Source organism: Cheilinus undulatus, linkage group 22 (assembly GCF_018320785.1).
Source record: "Cheilinus undulatus linkage group 22, ASM1832078v1, whole genome shotgun sequence".
NCBI lineage: Eukaryota > Metazoa > Chordata > Actinopteri > Labriformes > Labridae > Cheilinus > Cheilinus undulatus.
In genome coordinates this window covers 9,905,777-9,927,957 of record NC_054886.1, presented here as the reverse complement: position 1 = coordinate 9,927,957, position 22,181 = coordinate 9,905,777, and the positions used below count along the sequence as shown (strand labels likewise).

Sequence of the window (22,181 nt, the reverse complement as noted above, 5' to 3'; positions counted from 1 at the left end):
TGAAGCATGGTTAACAGGCAAAACGTGCTTTCTTTACTCACTAAGTTTGATGGTGTAATAACCACAACAAAGTCAGTGTGCCATCTCCGTCAGCCTGCCTGGGGCTTTTACACCAGCTGTGTGCTGCTTTGGCTGGTCTTGGTTTGTCTTGAGCCCATGCTGCTGCAGCTATTCATCTTGTAACGCCTTAAACAACTGTTTAAAGTTATGTTTTAACTTATGACTTTCTTTTTTATGTCTACAATGAGTCAAAGATCAAGGCTGTGAAGTTAAATGAGGTCAGAGAAGCTGCTGCAAACTAGTGGCAAAAACTCGCCATTCCCGCAGCCAAAGCTGAGCTAAATCAATAATAAATACGTTATTTCTCTCAGGTTCTTCACAATAAAAGTCTACAGTTGTTATTTTTCTGAAACGCTTTTATTGTCAACGTCCTCATCAGGAAATGCGCTCAAATTATTAGCAGCTTAACACACCTCAGCAGGATAGAGACAAAACGTAAAACTTTTAACGCAGATAGAAAGAAGCAATCATAGAGAGAGTAAAAAATATATTATTTTTCTGTGCTCGAGTATGCCAATAACATGTTTTTAAGGGGAGACACCTGAATTTGTGTTTAAAAGCATTATCTTTTTTAATTTTTTCAATACAGAGATATTTAGTTACTGTCAAAGGCAAGAAAAATATCATGATGTGATATCTAGGCCATATCGTCCTTGCTTAGTGTGAGGCTGCTTGCTTGTCTTTGTATGTCAGCCCTGTGATTGGCTGGTGACCATTCCAGGACGTAACTCACTGGTACAATGGCAGCTGAGATAGGCTCCATGCCCCTGGACCCCGAATGGGAAAAGCAGTGTCGAACATGGATGGATGGGTAGGTTTGACCACGTGGAAATCACGTTAATTAACAAAGGCTATTTTACTGAATTTGTAACAAACGTCGATGGACGAACCCCCCTTTTGTCTTTCACGTTAATCAGATATTACAGGATTATATCTAGGGCTATAAAACATAATTTGATTTCTTTAGCTTAGATATTACTTTTTACCGTATGCTTGATCTGTTGAAAGTTATAGTCTTTATTTTCCTTTAAGGTAAAAACAAGGGTTAAGGTAAAAATAGTTTTTTTATTCATCACTAATTTTAAGTAACCACTGTAATAGTCCAGCTTCATCCTGTGTCTTTATTTACATGCTGTTACAGCTCCAAACATTTCTGTGAACATATTTAATCAGCTGAGGATCTGGACTGACCATGACGAACATCAACAAGATGTAATTAGAGAAAAAGATGGCACTCTTCAGCTGAATAAAGTTGTTTACTGCTGATTCTGCTCTTTTCTGTCACCAGTCTGAACTTTCTGCCTCTCAGACTCACACTGACTGTGGGGTTACATGCATACCCTCTATTCTGGTGCATAATTTTGTGGCTTATTGTGTCATCAAACTGTGTCATAACATCATCTCTTATTTTGCTGTATTGTTTCATATTGCACTGCTTTATCCACTGGAGTTTTATATTCCATCTTATTTTTAGAGCTGACTTTCTGCAGACTAGAGGACGTCTTGGCTCCTTAGCTGGGGTAAAATGTGTGTCTACCTTCAGGCAAAGTGGTGATCCGATTCCTCCGCAGGTTCAAGTCCCTCAGACACTCGAGCTGTCCGAGTTCTGCAGGCAAACACTGCAGCTCATTACAGCTTACATCCTGATGCACAAAAACACAGAAATAACAGACACCAGTGAAACAGAGGAGCACAGACAGACTCCATCAGAGCTGATCATTAGAAACCTGTGCACCATTTTTATCTGACCTACATGGAATAGTAGATGTAACATTTTCTACTGTGAAAACTATGTGTGGAATAAAGTAGAGCACATGTGAGTGGGAGTGTAGATATCACACCAGCTGTCGGAGGTGTGTGAGGGAGAAGATGGAGGCGGGCAGTGAACACAGCTTGTTGTTGCTGACGATGAGCACTCTCAGGAGGGGAAGCTGGAACACCGAGGGGGGTAAACTGGACAGAAGATTTCGACTGTGGAAACAAAAAAAACACAAACACCACAATTATTCAACAGTTTACAACATTTCTGGTTTAAATCTGAAGCTAGAATGCTCTAAATTAGCAGCACAGAGTTAATTTCAGCTGCTGGGAGCTTTCTCGTCTCTCTGCAGCCACCTGGAGAGTTTAACTCGTCTCTAAGCAACAGTGAAATTACAGTTTTGTGTTGGTGTGGTTCTGTTGGTGCAACAAGGTTTGGACAGGATGTGAATGTCGTCTCTTTATCTCCAACAAAAATAAACATGTTTGAGTTCAGACGGCAGCAGAGCCTCAGAGGAGCCACGATGCTCCAGAAGAGATTGGTGCTAAAGCGTCAATGCAGCAGGGAAACTTCAGCATGTCAGGGCAGTTTAAGACTATTATGACAACGGCTGGGTAATATGGTTAAAAAAATCATATCTCATTAATTTGAATCTAAATGGTGAGACATTATGTATGTCTGGATTTTCTTATTTTTATAAAGAAAAAACAAACTGTCATCACAATAGCAGTATGATAAAGTTTTATATCAGTCTCGTGATAATTTAACCAAATTGAAACCTGTTTCATACCATTGCAACAAATATTTAAGTCCCCCAACCCAATATTGGACACTCTTTCCTTTTAAATTATCAAAATTTGCCAAAAAAAAAAAACAAAAAACAAAAAAAAAACAACAAAAAAACCCTCCTCATACTCACGGTCTAAACTACACAAATGTTGGAAGCCGTAATACTGAGGTAGTGAAAATGTTCAGTATTCTTAATTCCTGTGCGTTTCAACATGATCAAATCTTCATGATTTTAGTAATTGATGGAATCAAACCTTCATAAACTTCAGTTGGATTTTTACCAAAAGAGAGAGAGAGAGAGCAATGTCTGAACTGCACAAATATGTTGGCAACATTGGAAAAAGTGGACAGAATCATCAAGGAATAAGAGAAACCATCCTTTTTTGCCAGTCCGGCCCACTTTTCCGAAAGTTTCCAGCATATCTGTGCAATTTTGATGGCATGTAGGAGTTTGGCTCCAATTTTTGACTATTTAAACAAATTATTATTGCTGCAATTGAACTTGCTTGTTTGCAACTTTTGTAAAAGTGGGTGGAACCAGCAACATTGATAGTTTTCCTGGCCAGTTATACTTGCCTTTTCAAAAGTTGCCAACATAGTTGTGCCATTTAGACTGTGTGCAGGAGTCTGCCTGCAATTTTGGACAACTAAATCAATAAATACTGCCAACTAGCTCCCTTCTAGTTGGCAGTGACTATAAAAAGTGTCTGGAACTTACAGGAGGTTTCCCTCGCTCCTTGACAGTTCCACTAACTATGTATTTTAGCAATTTATATAATGCATAAGGCAGCAATCTTTTAATAAATAAAAGCAATAACTGTTGCTAACACACTCCTTGCTGGTTGGTATATTTTGGAAAAGTGGGCGAAACTTGAGAGGATTCAATTGGCTGGATTTCCCCCCAAGTTACACCTGCTTTTCCTAAAATTGCCAACAAAGTTGTGCAATACAGACACCATTTAGGAGTCGTCCTCCAATTTTGGGTCATTAAAAACAATAAATGTTGCCAACTTGCTCCCCATCAGCTGGCAACATTTTAAACAGTGTGCAACTTTAAAATATCGAGGGTCTCCCTCACTCCTTGTCAATTCCAACAACAATTCAAGATGTTGCAAATGTATTTGTGCAATTTAGAAAATGTTTAACAATTGTTTGATTACAATTTTTGATACAACATCCTACCCGCGCTAGCATTTAGCATTTATTGTCTTCTTATAGGTTACACCTGCTTCTCCAAAAGTTTCCAACATAGTTGTGCAATCTAGACAGTGTACAGGATTCAGCCTGCAAATTTAGGTAATAAAAAATGTTGCAAACTTGCTCCCCACTCTAAAAGAATTGCTGAAATGTTGAAGGTTGAGGGTTTCCCTCGATCTTCTCCATATCCACCCACTATTCAGAATGTTGCCAGCTCATTTGAGCAATTTAAATATTGTCTACTAGGATTAGAGCAGCAATTCTTAATGAAAAGCAAAATTGTTGCCAACACACTTCTTGCTTTTGTCAAATGAAAAGTGGGTAAAATTAAGTTGGCTACATTGATTGTTTTCCTAGCTAGCCACACTAATTTTCCAAAAATTACCGATAAAGATAGCAACTTAGACCCTGTACCAGAGTCCTACTACTCTGGGGTAGTTTAACTAAACAGATTTTGTCCACTCACTTCCCACCACTTAGACACATAAAAAGCAGGTAAAACTGGCAAAGACTGTTGATTTCCCTAGCACTTTGCCAGTTCTACCAAATATTCAAAATCTTGCCAATGTTGTTGTGATACTTAAAGAGTGTGTGGGAGTTTTTCTTAATGATTAAAACGGATAATTTTATTCAACTCACAACTCAGTTCTCAGCAGCTTTTGGAAAAGTGGGTGGAACTGGCAAGAATCAAATTTGCTGTAGTTATGCTTTTCTTTTTTCACCAGCTTTTCCAAAAGTTGCTAACATAAATGTGCAAGTGTCTGCTTGTAACTGTGGGTAATTAAAAACAATTTATGTAGTCAACTAACTCTAACAAGAGTTTCCCTTGCTCCTTGTCAGTTCAACCCACTTTTCCAAATGTTACCAACATATTTGTGCAATTAAGATAGAGTGCAGGAGTTTGCCTGCGGATTTTGATGATTAAAAAACAATGAATATCTCCAAATTACTCCTACCCTGTCGGCAACATTTGTAAAAAAACTGGTGGAACTGCTGAAGAGGAGAGGAAACCATCATTCCTTGCCAGTTCCATCCACTTTTTCAGATGTTTACACTGCATGAGTGCATTTCAGAGAGTTTGCAGACAGTTTTGCTAATCAAAAATGTTAAACTGCCAAATAGTTGATGTCTTGGACTTCTGTCTTCTACATAGGTTTCTAAACAATCTTCATTTTTACTAAAAACATTCAGCACCTTAAAATGCAATCATTTATTTTCATTATTGTTAAAATTTTGGCTTATGCCTTTAAATTAGAGAGAGGATAGATTTAGAGAGTGGGTAACAACATGTGGCGGCAAAGCTATAGGCTGGATCTGAACACGAGCCATCCGTCTTAAGGTGCTCAGACGCCACCACTAGGTAACTGGCATTTATGTTAAAAATAGAAATCCAATCACTGTTTTTTCTAGCTGAATAAAATGAATAACAATAATATTTTCTGGTTTGTAACAATATCTGAAGGCTGCATGTGTATAGTATTTGTGCAGTGTTACCTGAGGTTGAGGTAGGTGAGCGCCTGCAGGTTGCCCAAGCTGGGCGACAATGAACGCATCCCATTGTGGTACAGACTGAGCGTCTCCAAAGAGATGAACTGACACAGCTCCTCCGGCAGCTCGCACAGACGGTTCTTAGACAGATCTGGAGAGACACAAAGTGAGCAGATGTTAGATCAGAATCAACGTAAAGAAGGCCAGACGTTAGACCAAACCATTAGAGAATCTACATATAGCTAACATATGAGGGAGCCAGTCTTTAGACCGATCCGTCACAGAATCTACAGGATTCATAAAGTCACCACACAAAGAGGAAATGAGATGGATGTTCAGCAGCAGAATGATATCAACAGTCAGTTTCCTGAGCTCTTATTCCCAGCTGATTCTTCATCTTCTTAAAGTTACTCTTCATCCACTTCCAAATGTCTTCATTTCCTTTTGTCAGTTAACTTTTTACTCTTAAGAGGATAACAAAAACTTTACTATCTTTATACACAAAGACCTGAAAACATGCAAAAAATAGTGCTCAAGTTTAAACACCAGAAATCCCTTTTTAGTAGTGACTTTTGGATGTATTTTTGTGACCCAGTGGTACAAAACCACAGATATTTTTGGTAACTGCAGCTTTAACCCAGCTGTAAACTTCTGCTTTATGTCATTCACCTCCTGCATCCTTCATGTCAACTGTCACATAAAGGCAGGGAGCCACAAAAAAAGATGAAAACAGTTTAAGATAATTTCATTACTATTGACTAAATGCAGAGGACAAAGGTTGATCGATTAGAAAAAGTTTCCCAACAAGAGAGATCCAAAATATAGTGAAAGGGAAAACTGAGGCATTAAAGGCAGAAACATCTTAACATTTAGCCCCTTATAAGGTTATCCTACAGCTCCCATGATGCCCTCTGATACCATCTTTTGTTACAGATCTCTCAGCCGTACAGTAGTGGTTTTGTATTTTTGTCCTCTCTGAGCCCATATAGAGATCCTGACCTCGCTGACTTCCATAAATCACAATCTCTGCTCGTATATTCTGTGCGCTCTTGTGCTGTTCGACAGAATCCACACTGCGTTCAAAAACCTCCATCCTAAAATTAACAAAACCACAGCGCTGTGACAGCATCTGGGCAAGGACGGTACCCGTCCACTGACCAAAGTGGGTGAGCCGGTCCTAAAATAGCTGCTGCTGCTGCTGCTTCCTGCTTTGACTGCAGAGGTTCTGAATGTAGGACGGTCTCAGCAGAGATGAGAACACCAGTTTACTCTGATTTTAACATTCAAGATTAAGGATGTTAATCGACGCTAAGTGGGGCCTACAATAAACAACTCTAGAGGACTGGATAGGAGGGTGGATAGAGCAGAAAAGGAGGAAAGAGAGAAAGAAGGGAAACCCGCCTCACTTGGAGAACTACTAGTCTCAGGGGAATCAAATAGTTAACATTTTTTGATGTGATTAATCTTAGAATTCCTGCAGTTAATCACAATTAATCTCCCTATTTTGAAATTCCACTATTTTGCATTTAAAACTGGTTTTATGTCCCATTAAACTTTTGTACTGTCTTGAGCAAAAGGTAACTGACTTCCTGCTTGGAAAACAGCCCTGCTTTTATTTTGAAAGAACCTTGAGTAGACTGACAATTATAACACAAACTTAATGACAGAAAATGGAACTTGTTATGGATTTAAAAGGAAAGACAGATGCCCTCTGACTTTTCAGGCTTTTACTTTGAAATGTTTACCATCCATATTGGGTAACGTGTTTTCCTGTTTTTCAAGTCTTCCTTTAAAAAGAAAAAAGAAAAAAGAAAAAAAGAAAACAGAATTGTCAAAAAAAAAAAAAAAAAACAACAACAACAACAAAAAAAAAAACATACAATTGAACCCTTTTGTCAATTTCTGTTTTGGGGTTTGCTGTTTTTGTGATTGAAAGTGGCTCCTTTTTCAAGATTCTTTTTTTTTTTTTTTTTTTTTTTTTTTTAAATTTTCTTTAAAAATAATTAATGAAAAGTAGCTCTGCTTTTTCTAAACTGGAAAAAGGGAAGTCTTTAGAATCCTGTGTAAATCTAGAAAAATCAGGGTGATGAACACAGATAGCGAACACTTTAAAACACACCAGAGAGCTCAAACTGAGCCCAAAACCAGGAGAAAATAAATAAACGCTGATGATGTAAACTGATGTGGTCGATGATGCTTCAGAGGGGAATCCTTTAGTTAATGACCCCCAATAACTGTAGAAAGGCAGAAGTCACATTCTCTCCCCTTCTTGAATTCTTCAAGTCTCCAAAATAAAAGCCCCCATTGAAGCTGCAACAAAGAGAGGAAGTGGTGTCTCCTCCTCCAGCCCGGCTGCTTCCAACACGATCAATAAACAGCCATCGGGCCGTCTGCCATTGACAGACGTCTGTCTCATGATGCTGCCAGAGAATGCTCAGTGCTAATGGGGGCCACTACAGGCTCTCCATTCAGGCTTTATTATGACTATGGCACACTTACACGTCTTTAGATCAGTCTGAAGCACGTGTGAGAGTTTGATTGATGCAGATACTTGAGCAGAAAAGACGATGGAGAGCATGCACAGTCACACTGGTGTTATAAATGGATCTAGCTCTGGAGAGAGGGAGTCATGTTTGAAAAGAGAACCAAACAATGATTGATTATGTTTATTATCTTAACTGGGGGTATATTTTTGCATTTTATTCTATTAAGAAACAGACTGAAGATTTGGTTCTTGGTAAAATGTTTCTTGATTTCTAAAGGAATGATTGTAAGGGGGAAGCCTCTCCAAATTGGCCAAACTGCTCCAAAGCAGACTGGACTTTTCACAGCAGATGGAGCGTTGTTGGATCAGGAGGCGGCGGAAAACATGAAGCAAAGGCCCTAACTGGCATAATACCAGATATTAATATGGTTCTAGTAGGAAATGAACAAGACTGATACTTGTTTGAGACTGCAGCAAAAAAAAAAAAACAAAAACAGAAGTCTTATACAAAATAAAGGGCAATTTCTTGTTTTAATTGTTAGAAATTGCAGATAAACTTCTTCAGACTGTTTACGGGTGTTTCCACACCTTAAGGTCTTTTGCTCTGGTGTGAATCACGGATCAATTTGTCTCATTGTTTGATAATCCCATCAACTTTTATCTGTATTTACAAGGGGGAGATTTACAGGTGGAAAAAAAATGTGTGATGTGCAAGGAAAAATGCTCTGATTGGTCAGACATTCTTGCAGTTTATTAACATACATATATAAAATGAACTGAAATGCAATTTAAATAGTCTGTTCTGAGATAAATACATGTGAAATAAAACATACAGAGTCACAGATAGCTTCATAGCATAATTCCTGAAGTCATTTTTTGGCCAAGTTGTGATATCTGCTGATTTCTCCTCTCCTAATGCTGCTGATTCATTGCACCTTGCCTATGTCCTCAGCCAATCAGAGTGCTTGTTACAGTCCATGATCACTATATGCCTAAGTCATCTAATTAATTCATTATTATCTTTTGATTTTATTATCTATTTAGTCACTTGTATTTGTTAAGATGTCTTTTTCGTGGCTTTTCTTTCTGTAAGAAACTTGTTTACAGATCTGATAGAATTTACTGTTACCATATAAATAAAAAAAATCCTATGTGTTTGCCTTCTTTTTTTCTTGAAAACCTTAAAGCATGACTTAGGCAGTTCTGCTATGAGGGTAACTATATGAGAATAAGGTAAATGGACCATTCATAGTCTACCTTAGAGTGATAACCAGGTAAAGTCTGCATGTGAAACCCCGGATGTTCACTACCCTCAAAGTATTTCTCAGACAGGCAGCAGCCTGAGACCCAGACTCATTATTACCCACTTAATCGGTGGTTCTCAACCAGTGGATTAGGACCCAAAAATGGGTCACAGAGCTGTTTTAGTCCCCCTTGCATTCCTGGGAAGAAATGATGTCAAAGGCCCTGTTTACACTTTGCATACAACCCATTTAAGGCCACGAGCTAGGAGGCTAGTGGTACCTCTTTAACAGCTTTTCTCCCTCATGTAACATGCTGCTATACTATATAGCAGTGCTGCATAATTAATCTAAATGCAATTGCAATGCCAGTGTGTGAAATGACATAACCACAGTGATGTTGCAGTTATTTTAGTATTCAGTAATACTACAGAGGTTTACAAAAATATCTGCAGAAAGGCCTTTGAGTTTACAGGAGGGTCACTTTTGCACTTTGTAGTTATCTTTATTTTCAAAAAAGGGAAAAAAAACATTTTTTTGGAAAGCAGTACATTAAAAACATCAGCTTTTGTATTCTTTTTATAAAATACACACTTCTAAACTTTCATTGTTCTCAGCATTCTCCTTGATAACAAAGCAAGTAGACTCATGATACCATTTGTGGTATCATATTTGCAAATTGAAATACAGTCTAGTAAAACAGCAATCGCACATAACTACCAAACCATGCAGCACTAATAAGCTCTAACTCACTGACTTAACTGTACTGAAATATTTTGAATGTTTTCATACAGGAATGTTACATGTAAGCCCCAACAAGCAGAGAGTAGAGAAGGAAATTCTGTCTAAATTGCACAAAAATATTGGTAACTTGGGTGAAGGAAGGAGCTGGAGAGGAGTGAGGGTTTCCCTCCAGTGTGCAGGATTTTTCAGCAGTTTCTGAAGACTAGAAAAAGCAATCACTGAAAAAATAAAAGACCCAACATGGTGCACTGGGGTACTGGATTATATAGTAACTGCAGTTGCAAAATGCATTATTGTGCAGTACAATCGCAAGCGCACATTATTATCAAATTATGCAGCACTAGTTTCAAGTAGCCTATACTTAATACAGAAATAGCTGCAGCCTTTCATGCAGTTATTTAAATGCACAGCCTGGCATTCCAACTACAGTTATATTAATGGTGCAGTACTTCAACAAACTGCACCAGAGTCAGAAGAAAAGTGGACAAGCTGTCTCTGCACAGTTTTTTGGTCCATACCAGGGTTTGAATTACAACTTTCACACCATCATAAAAACATCGAAACTAGATTCACATCCATTTAAAAAAAAAAAAAAAAAAAAAAAAACATGGTGAAGGGTAGAGGAAACACTCTAAACAACAAAAATAAACCTGATTGGCTGGAAAACCATTCTGAAGTCACTGATTAATGCGATCACAGTTAATCCAGTTCAGGTAGTAGGTGATCTGCTGCTGCTATTTACAGTATTTTTACATAATTAACCCACACAATTAGGGAAAATTGGAATAAATTGTATGTTTAAGCCCTTATTGAACTACAGGATCAGTTGCCGACCATATTAACAAACACAATGAAGATGAAAGGAGGGGAAACCTACCTATTATAAACCCTTATTAACAGTAAAAACTGCTAATAGCTGCGAATGTCCACCATAATAAATGGGACAGCCTTAAATAAATGAGAAGAGGTCACACTAGAACAAAGCAGAGAGCTCACATAGTTTAGTGCTGAGCCTTGCTCTACATTAATGAAAGAGTGAACAAAGAAAGCAGAACAGGACCATTTCACATGGCCTTAATAAACACAGCAGGGCAGCACCGTGTCAGGGTGTGTGCTTTAGTGTGTTAGTGTGTTCATACAGTACATGTGAGGGAGGAGAGATTCTGTACAGTAGCTCTAAAAAGCCCGATCCCTCCCCGTCTTCACTGTCCCATAGCTGCAGGGGAGCTGAGTGAACAATAGGTGGGGGTGGAAATGGTAGGGTGTGTGAGTGTGTGTGGTGGGTGTGCGTGTGCTCTGGGGGATGGAGAGGTTGTCTAGTCTCTGAATCCACCCCGACAAAACACAAGCTTAGATTTATCTATAACCTTTACTCTGGTTTAATACGGACGAACCTTTTAATGACAAAAATGAAGCAACTTTCTGTAGAAAGAATCTTTAGAACATCTTTTTTATAAACAACACTGACTACGTTTATCAGATTTTAACCCTTTCCTACCATAGTCCAGCTTTAGGACTGACTGTAGTTGATTTGTTCAGCCCTCAGCAGTGAATTTGGCTGTAATGGCTGCAATAAAACCATCATTTATCAAACTATAGCCTCTAAAATCTTCATCAGTTGGTGTGGAAACATGCAGGGTAAGGTCAGGTTACATTTATTGTGTAATTATACTCCTGTAATTGTCCCAGTACACAAGCACCAGGAGAGCTAATTATCTGACTGAATTACAACCTCAATTCCCAAAAACTTAGGTCACTGTGTAAAATGTAAGTAAAAGCAGAATGCAGTGATTGTAACAATTTCATAAACCTATATTTCATTCACAACAGAACACACACAACATATTAGATAGATGTTGAAACTGAGTCATTTTACCATTTCATGAAAATATTAGCTCATTCTGAATCTGATGGCAGCAGCAAATCTCAAAAAATGAGGGACAGGGCCATGTTTACCATTAGGTAACATCCCCTCTTCTTTTAACAACAGTCTGTAAACTTCTGCAAAGTGAGGAGACATGTTGTTGGAGTTTTGGATGAGGAATGTTGTCCCTTTCTTGTCTGATGTAGGATTTTAACTGCTCAACAGTCCTTGGTCTGCTTTGCATATGCTGCCCTAAAACCTCTATCTACTTTTCAACTTTGATACTGTTTTTCCAGATGTGTACACTGCCGACACCACAGGCACTAATACAACCCCATACCATCAGAGATGCAGATTTAGAACTGTGCCAGGATAACAAGCTGGATGGCCCCTCTCCTCTTTAGACTTTGGCCCATAGAAGACAACAGTGTTTGTGGCCACTTCTTTCCATGATCCAGGTTTAACTGTCATTTGTGGATAGCACGGCCAACTGTGTTGACAGACAATGATTTCTGAAAGCGTTCCTGAGCCCATGCAGTGATTTCCAGTACATAATCATGTCTGTTTTTGATGCAGTGGTCCCTGACGGTCCCTTCAGCCTTGCCCATACTCCAAATCGCTTGATGATCTCATAGACTGTAGATGGTGAGATATTTATTTATTTTATTTAACCTTTATTTAACCAGATAAAAAACCCATTGAGACCGAAATCTCTTTCACAAGGGTGACCTGGCCAAGAGGTCAGCAGCACATGTCAAATATTCAAATTATTTTCTGAAATTGTTCCACAACTTTTAGACCCGTTTTTTCTCAGACTGGTGAACCTCTGCCCATCTTCACTTCTGTGAGACTCTGCCTCTCTAAAATGCTCCATTTACACCCAGTCATGTGACTGACCTGTTGACAGTTAACCTCATTAGTTGCAAAATGCTTCTCCAGCTGTTTTCATTAGTTCCACTTACTTTCCCAGCCTTTTGTTGCCCTGTCCCAACTTTTTTGAGATATGTTGCTTCAAATTTAAATAAGCAAATATTTTTCATGGTAAAATATGAATAAAGTAAGGGTTATGAGATTTGGCATTCACTGACTGACTTTGGTTTTAATTAACATTTTACAAAGTGTACCAACTTTTTTTGGAATTCGGGCTTTACTAAAATGACTATTTCATGGCCTTGAAATTCAAAAATCTTTTCATAAACTTTAAAAGTCTCTTTAAGGATCTGCAGGAACCCCAATGTTTATGACAACATGAGGGAGAAAAGCAGTTTAAGAAGCTAGCCTCTTAGCTTGTGGCTAATCGGTCTCCATTCATTCTTAGCAGCAGCTTCACTGCTCACAGCATACAGGGATACCAAACCACGGTAAGAGAGCCAAAGAAATGATGCCGTTGGGAAGGCAGATGAAATCTACAGGTGCAATCCAAACCTTTTTGTACCTGTTGGTGATTCAGACCCAAAAATATGTCCAAATGAGTTCAAAAATACCAGAACTCCCTTTTATAGTTAAGCCCACATTCTGACAGCTGAGAAGTGCACAGCAGCCTTGCTCTGCTCTCCTTCTTTCCCATGCTGCTTCTCTGCCCATTTGTCCTGGTAGCTGTTGAAACAAAGCCCAGACTGACTCACTGAGCATCATGGGAAAAGCATGTGCTGAGGAATGGGGTAGCGAGATGCCCAGTCTCACACTGTTTCAGACCGCAGGACGCTGGCTTTAAACAGGCATGACCCGTGGACCAGAGCCAAGTCTGACAGAGAACCAGAGGACCAGGAGGAGGACCAGGAGGAGGAGGAGGGGGGCAGCATGTCATCATAACAAGAACGGAGAGATCCTTCCAGTTAAAGAGCTGACTCACACTGACCCGTTACTATCAGACGGTTCACAGCTGGCCCTATGGAGAGTTTTATGACTTGGTTTTTTGGCCTGTGCGGTCACTTCATGAGCCTGATTGGTTGGACACATGTTAACTGTGGTTAGAGGTTTGTCAACACTGGCTGGGGAAATAACAATGCCTAAAAAACAGAAAAGAGACTTCTCTGGATGATTATGAGGCCTAAATAAAAGCATTAATATATTTGCTTTAGCTGCATGTATAAAAAAGACCTTCAATATCAAGACATTTAAACATTACTTATACTTAACTTGATGCTTACTGCAAAGAACGCCCCAACTGTCCCGAATTTACTCATCATTCCTCAGATTGGCATATACTGATATCAGTAGCCGATGACTAACTGCAGTGTCCAATCAATTTAATGCCAACATCTAGTGTACCTAACTGCTGAATCAAAGAAGAGATTTTTCACTGTGCAGAAGAAGAAATTTCTTTCTTTTTTCAGATGACATAAAACATTGTACCATGAACCATGTTAGAATTAAGGATGTTCCTAAGCATCTATTACTGTTGTAGTACTCGAGAACGGTCTGATCACATTTTGAATGTCTCAGACTAGCCAGACTCTGGATTTTCCATCAGGACTGGTGGAGACCAGCCTGATCTGCTATTCTTCCACTTCATTAATGTGATAATAAACACACCTGTGGAGCCAACGTAACACACAATAACACAGAAAATTAATGAACTAAATGCCCAACATGATCCATTTACCAGAATCCTGATTCAATCAAACTCTACCTAACAATGTGCCACTAATGTTCCCTTAAAGTCATGCTCTTTGAATCCATATAAAAATCATTTTAATGACACAGGAGTCTACATGTCACATTTTCAGCTCAGATTTTAAATCCTAACAGGACAATCTGATGTTAATTTCTCAGAGACGTGTAGGAGTGAGGGAAGAAAAGAGCAAAGTTAATAAAACTAAACTTTCTCATGCAAACCTTTAACTTAAAATAAAAGAATATTAAGTTAATATTGTTAATGTTTTTAATATCAGTCAGTTCCATGATATAAATAGAACAGTTTTATGTTTTTAGGGGTGTGACCAGACTCTTATCTCACGAGACAAGACAAGATTAGATTTTAAACTTCGGCATCCCCAGACATAAATCTTCCTTTCTGGTACCTGCTAAAACGATACTTTATATACGGTGCCAGTGCCTAAACAGAGCCTGAAACAATACTTTTGAGGGGGAAAAACAATTTGAAAGTCAGAAGGAGAATAAAAGCTGTCTGGGTATCAAATGATTTGCAGATATATCTTTTAAGATGCCAGTCAAATAAAGGGAAACTGGTGTTACTTAACATATAAATCACACAAATTCCATAATGTATTCTGGCCTTTCACTGGGTGGCTGAATATCAAAATGAAGCATCAATATCTGTGTTGTAATGTATTTGATGTGTCGGTACCAGTTTTCCATACTCATCCCTACCCTGTACACAATATCCAACAATTTAAGGCATTGAGAAGATGCATGGAAGTAAAGAACAAAAGTCAGAAACATCGTCAGGGTCACATGTCTGCAAGCAACAAATAGTCTTGTAAGGGGCTGGACCAGTTTAAGCTCATTGTTCCTCACTTTTCCTCCCTTCTATCCTAAAACATCCCCCAAAAAATCCTCAAAAATGCTGCTTATTAACTAAGTTACAGTACTGCATTACATCATTTACAGCCCTTGAAACTGTATCCATATTCTATAGCCAGATTATGCAAACACCTTGCCCTTACACACAGAAAAATCATCAATAATCTTTAAAAACATGATGTGCTTGTAGCAACTGCTGCAATTTCTTCCATTTAAATTTTGAAGGTGCAAAAAACAAATACTGTATTAACCGTGTTTTGTGTAAGACAGAAAATGAAGATATGAATCCAAAGCACTGATTTGCTAGAAAAACACGACTGTTTGCTCCACAATGAGGTTGCTGCACGCTGACAGCTGCATGTTTGGGAAAAAAGGAGTTTAAACTATGTAAAACTGAGACTAAAAATCAAAATAAGGAACAAATCGGTTACTAAACTACCAAAAAGTCGCACTGCTTTCTCTGCAGACAAGTTAAAATCTAGTTAGGCCAGCTGCCACAATCTCTTTTACTGATTTCACTGCAATCACTGCATAAATATTAGCATTTATAACCCCAAATTCTAAAGAAAATGTATAGAAATCCAAAGAATTTACAAAAGTAAGCTAAAAGACACAGAGACACATTACAAATGGAAAGAGCTGTCCCCCTTTCTGACAGGATTAATCCATTCGAGCTCCCTGCTGCCCTGGACCGACCTCTGTGGGGGTGAGCATGCAGATTTGTTTAGAGCTTGAGAATGGGGTCACTACTATTCACCTTCAAAATGAGTCTGGTTTAAAAAAAAAAGGACTTACTGTAGATAATAGCTGGAAAATGTAGTCTTTTTGTCCCACTGATGTACAAATAAACAAAAATGATGAATATGGCACGAAGCCTTGACTTGTGCAAAAATCAAAGACCCCTCTTCCTTCCAGTGTTGTCACAGTTGGGTCCCTAATGGCACGAATTTACATCTCTGTGATCACCTAATCTGACCTAGTGGCCATCATTACAGACAAACAGACCATGGAGGCTGACCTCAGCATTATAAACGGCCACCAGGAGCAGCAGAATTGTAGCTGCAGTCTGAAGTAGTGACCTTGAAGGCTTGGATATACCAAGTCTGGTTTCTGGTTTACTTTTGGCCTTGGACAGCAGATTAAACTCTGTTTCTCTATTTTTCAGCCTTAAAATCAGCCAACTTTTCTGTGTTTGATCTCCACCAGCTCTCTTTGAAAGCTAACAGAAAACACCTGCGATGAAATCACAGGTTCAGGTGTTGCCAAAAGAGCAACAGGCTGAAAAAGCCACAAAGCTGAACAGCAGCGAGAGCCTTCTTTTGCCTGTGGATGCTCTGAAGCTGCAGGATCAGTATGCAGCTGCACCTTGTTACTTCTTCTTGTTGCTTTATTTTAACAGCCAGCAAGCGTCTTTATAAAAGCGTGATCCAACTGAAGGTAATCAGTGCCAGTCTGCAAACTTTAAAAAGGCAGGTATTGGTATCTGTGAGTACGTAAGTTTATGCACAGATCCAATACCATTTGGTTTAGCTTTATATTGCCGTTCAGCCATGATAAATTTTAGTGTTATAAACCAGAAATCAGTTCTTCTTAACTCCCGGAAAACACTGCATGCACGAGCTACCATTTTTGGAGCAGTGAAGAAGAACCAAAGGACCCAGCGCAGCAGCAAAGACTAGTGGCTACGTGACATTTTTTGTCTGAATACGACCGTTAATACACCTTCTAGACCAGCGCTGTCGTACACGACAAAAAGTGACACAGTTTATGAAGAGTTAATTAACTTCTGAACCACAAACCGTTGCCTCTTACTTGTTTGTCTTCTTGAAGCTAGCCATTATTCCTTCCTTTTGACACCTTTGAATCCTTTGTGACAGCATTTTCAGCGAGCCTCCAACTCGTGTGTCTTTTGGGGACTTTAATGAGTAAATCCACACCAGTAAACCTGATATTGAATGTATTTTTATCCATTTTTATCCGATGACGATCATTTATTGGCACTGGATTGAATGCTAACCGTCTTATGCTACCCTTTGTGAGGGTCCGTTAGCCAATGACAGGCTGTTCTGTAATCACATGGTACTGCCCGAATAGAGCATAATGAGAGAGAGAGAGCCTATTATTTTAATATTTAACAGTAAAACTCAAGCAGAAAAACTTCAGGGTCACAGAGATGCAGTACATTATGATTCTATTTGTGCTGGGTCAATATGGGTCTAAAAGAATTTGCCAGTCTGCACAGTCAGTTCAGAAAATTCAACTGGTAAAAATGGACATACTGAAAAATCCTTTCAGTCCAGTCCATGATGCAGAGAAAGGGGTGCATGCAAAAATAAAACATGACAACAAAATTACATACACGGTGCAAAAATAATGTCCTTTTTGTTTATAACCACCCCGTCTTTACATTTAAGAGCAGCAAGTTGTGCTGCCACAAATTTCAGCACGCCTTGTTCCTCTTATTCAGGTGTCTTTAATCCCTTTTGTCAACAAACCTTAAAGTTCAACAGAAGAAAATCTAGATGGGAAAGCAAAACAGTTAAAAGAATAGAAACCAAGTTGGTTGGAAGTGTTTCAATGCCGTGTGAGCTAAAACCTGCATGCTGACCTGCTTATGTGGCGTTTGTTTCAGCTCTGTAAAAGGCTTTTCTCACATAAATCGTCCTGATCAACAAATTTCTGATCATTATCCCACATTCAGGTAATTTTACAGCCCAGCCTGTGATATAAAAACAAAAATGTGCGATTCTGTGGTTTCCCAGCTTGTGCGTATGAGACCAAATGTCCTGAAACACTGACGCAGGATTTCAAAGGATCAGCAGAGCGAGGAGGATTGGCATGTCAGCTGGGAGCTCTGCGTCTAATTACAGGTCGGGATGTGATGGATCCTCTTCAGACACTTACATCAGCGCTGACCCAATGACCTCCACAAACTAAGGCGGACCTTATAAAGACTCTTAACACAAATGAGGCAAGCTCCATCATCATCAGCAGAATCAGTGTTAAAACTGGAGAAATAGAGGCAGAAACCGGCTCCTGCTGCAGATCGTGTTGCATAATCAGAGCAGGCACCGCTCAAAAACAATGACATAATCAGTTTGCTGTTCCAAAGTCTCAAATTATTTCACAACCCTGGGAACAAAACCGGTTTAAAAAGGTCTGAGGATTAACCTACAGGATGTTTCTAGCTTTACATTAAGATAGTGTTATAAATGTTTCAATCAGAAAGGCTTCCATGAAGGTCTAGAAGGCTGTCAAAGTCAATTAACTCACTAATCTGTTTGTAAATCTGATTACCTTTTCAAGCCTTAGACCTGCTCCACTGTCAGCAGCATTACAAGCTTTACGTCTGACTTTATGCAACCCAGTGACCACATTTAAAATCAGCAAACTTTAATGCAATTGCTCACTGCTTCTGCAATACAATTTAAACTCTTGTTGCTATGGTTCGCTTTGTCTTGGGTGCGGTTAATGCAACAACAGCAAAAATAGAAGACAAATCTCATCAGAGCCAAAAACTGCATCACTTACAACAAGTCAAGACAAGGTAATACTGAGGCTTAGTGCTGAGAAATCTGCAACTCAGAAACAACTACCACTATGGCCTGGTGGTTATATGGCTCCAGGAGGTTTCAGATGGGCAGACAGTGAAAGCATCACTTAGAGTGATCTCAGTTGCATCTCTTTCTAGAGATCTAGATGATCTATCTCAGCTCAGTAAGGAAAGCTGGTCCGTCAGCTCTCAAATGGCTCCTCATCTGCAACTATTTCACATTTTCAGCTTCGAAACAACAAAAAAGGGAACAGCCCCTCAAACTGGAGCCATCAAACTTTTTCCAAAATTGCCCAACATTTGTCAAAAAAGGATGATGTCCTCCTTTACAGATTTAAACAGAATTCAGACAGATATCTTCCTTTAATGTCTATGAAACATTCTATTCTTGCCTTTTGTTTTCCAGGCTTGTCTAGGCAACCACCTGTCTTTTCAATCTAACTAGTACTTCATCTCTCTATCATTATATGAACACAGTAAATATCAACAATCTTGCCCTTGCCCTTCTTTAGCAACTTTTGGAAACGGGGATGAAACTGACTTCTCTAAAGTGCCAACCACGGCTGACTATCTGGGTACTATTTTGCAAAACTGAAGTTAAAAATCCCCCAGTATCCTTGTTAACAAACATTCTGACCTCTGCCTTTGATAACATCCTTTAAGGATTTTAATAGGCTTTAGAAAGATGATGTCATCCTTTAATGTCTATAGAACATTCCATCCTTGCTTTTAAAGAAAATGTCATCCTTTAGTGAGCATAAAAGATTCAATCCTCACATCTGAAGATGATGTCTTCCTTAAATGTCCACAAAACACTCAATGCTTTCACTTAGATAATGTCATCCTTTGAAGCTTTTTTAACATTCCATCCTCACATCTGAGAATGAAGTCATCCTTTGTAGTCCGATAAAAATCCCATCCTTGCATCTAAAGACGATGTCATCCTGTGTCGTGCTGTAAAACATTCCATTCTTGCCTCTAAAAATGGCTTCATCCATAAAGGCCAAGTAAACATTCCATCTCTGCATCTGATGTCATTCTATAAAGCCTATTAAACATTTTCATCCTTGCTTCTAAAGATGATGTCATCCTTTGTAGTCCAATAAACAGTCCATCCTTGCCTCTAAAGATGATGTCGTCCTTTTGGGCCTATTGAACATTCCATCCTCATGTTGAAAGATGATGTCATCCTTAGTCTATTAAACATTCCATCCTTACATCTAAAGATGATGTCATCCTTTTAGGCCTTTTAGGCCCTCTGCATGCAGGCCAGTCTTGGTACCCAGTTGTCATTTCAAGCTAACCAGAGCTTCATCTCTCTTTCATTGTTAAAACAAATACATACCCCTAATCTCTCCCATATGTTGACTCACATAAGTTGGCAACTTTCTGGAAAAGTGGTAGGTTCATTCTTTTCCAAAAGTTGCCAGCTATGGCCTACTATTTGGGAAAAAATGAGGAAGCCTGAAACATACCCAGCTTTGCAATCATTCTGTTTTCTAGCTTTGATGATGTCATCCTTCAGAGATAATAGATGTTAGAAAAATGATGTCTTCCTTTGAAGTTTAGATTTATTTTTGCCTTTGAAGATGCTGTCATCCTTTGACGCTTATAAAACGTGCCATCCTTGCCTTTTTCTTGCAGGCCAGTCTAGGCACCCAGATGTTATTTCAATATAACCAGTGCTTGATCTCACTAGTGTTATTAGAACCCATATAGAACAATCTTTCTCATATATTGACTGGCATTTGTTGGCAACTCTTGGAAAGGTGGGTGGTTGAGTGGTTTCCAAAAGTTGCCAACTATGGCCTACTATGTGGCAAAAACTGAAGAGGCACCTCTAGCCTCTTAGCTTGCAGCTAATTATTACTGCAGAGTATAGACATAGATGCTTTAGTAAAGTTATGTGGTATCTACATTCCCTTAACAAAGCATTGTCTGAACCAACTTTGCAGCCTTCCAAATATCTTGAATAGAAAAAGTTAAACAATGTTCAGAACTGTAACAAAGAGGCTGTACTGTAAGATGTCCCTGTAGTGTTGTCGGTCTTTTTAGTTTTTGTAATGTTTCGTCATTTTTCTCAGAAATAGCTCCAGAAATTGAGGATATCGGGTTTCTGAGGGCCTCACCTGCTTAAGGGGTATGACAGAGCAGCACAAAAGAGCGTGACGAAGGCTTTAAGTGTCCGTACTTTTCCATCAAAAACAAAGTTATGAAACTGAGAAAAAAAACTAAATGTGGTATGTGAAGTGATGGGGAAGATCTGACTATACCTGGGAAACTACAGAGGTCAGAAAAGGTCAGTCTTTGCAGGTTAATTTGTCTCTTTTGTTCTAAATCTGGGGGATTAAACCCTGTAACAAAGGGAAGTTTTCTAAGCAGCTCACACACCTCACTTTCATCTCCTCTCACATGCTTCGTGCTTATGAAGCATTAATTATGTTGATTATAAGAGCAGAGAGCTTGAACATTTATTTTTTGTTCTGCCAAGAATCCCTCACACAGAGTCCACAGCAGGGCAGTGAAACAGCAGAAAAGATGGACTCTGAGGTGTGTTTGTTAGCTCAAACATGAGTGTTCTTGAACCAGGGAGGTGAGGATTATAAAAAGGTACAGGAGGAGGGGAGGAACGGGTGAGTAACAAGGAGATAATACTCAAAGAGGAGCCAGGACAAAGGAGGTGAGGAGATTAAAAAAAAAAAAACACACACAAAGAGGCTGTCCATGATGGCAGAATGACAAAAACCTCCAGAGAGGAATGACTCAACCAAACTGGTGTTAGAGCTCAGAGCTGAAGGACAGGCCTGTTAGTGCAGATCAGAAAGAACTGAGTCATAGAGAGAGCTCTGTGGGTGAGTCTGCAGACCTGAACCAGGTCTTTGACCCAGCATGCAACACTCTCAAATGTCACTTTCATACTCAAAATCATGTCTAATGGTTAAAATGTCAGAGGTTTTAAAGTAGGCATGGATGTGACTGGATTTTTGCTGAAGCTGGCAGGACATCTTTAAGTTCAAGTCAGTGGAATAACAATCAGGTCATGGTAAATAAAACTTTATCATGATGTGTTTGAATGTTTGGAAGCTAAATTTGAGATTTAGGATGATTTTGACTTTTTGTCAATACCCACTATCCAATGATACATGCAGGTATTTCAACGTTTATTTTAGCCAAGATAAATATCAATACCAATGTGTATAAATGTAGGTCAGACAAAGGTTATTATAGTTAACTAAAACTAAGTAAATTACTAAAACTAAAATGTGAAAATCCTTTTACTCAACTGAAACTAAATAAAAACTAAGCTTTAACAAAAAATGAAAACTAACTAAAACTGTATAGTGTGTTTACAAAACTATAATAGAGACAAAATATCCTTAGTTTGACACAACCTTACTGACTGGCACCTACATCTAAGCCTGGGGAGTGTAAAATGGTCTGATTTGATTGGTTAGGACTTCACACAGTGGTAGTTTTATATCAAGAGTTGTATTCAAATATCAACTTTAAATGAA

General features: G+C 38.8%; 1 protein-coding gene across 2 annotated transcripts in view; it reads right to left on the bottom strand.

Annotated features, from left to right (window-relative positions):
- Positions 1–22,181, bottom strand: part of lrch4 (leucine-rich repeats and calponin homology (CH) domain containing 4) — a 74,273-nt gene that overhangs the window by 25,729 nt on the left and 26,363 nt on the right. For both annotated transcript variants that reach the window (XM_041779602.1, XM_041779601.1), the window contains exons 2-4: positions 5,300–5,444; positions 1,902–2,031; positions 1,598–1,703 (exon numbers count right to left, since the gene is read on the bottom strand). In XM_041779602.1, coding sequence (XP_041635536.1) covers positions 1,598–1,703; positions 1,902–2,031; positions 5,300–5,444 — 381 coding nt within the window. The remainder of the gene's footprint in view (positions 1–1,597; positions 1,704–1,901; positions 2,032–5,299; positions 5,445–22,181) is intronic.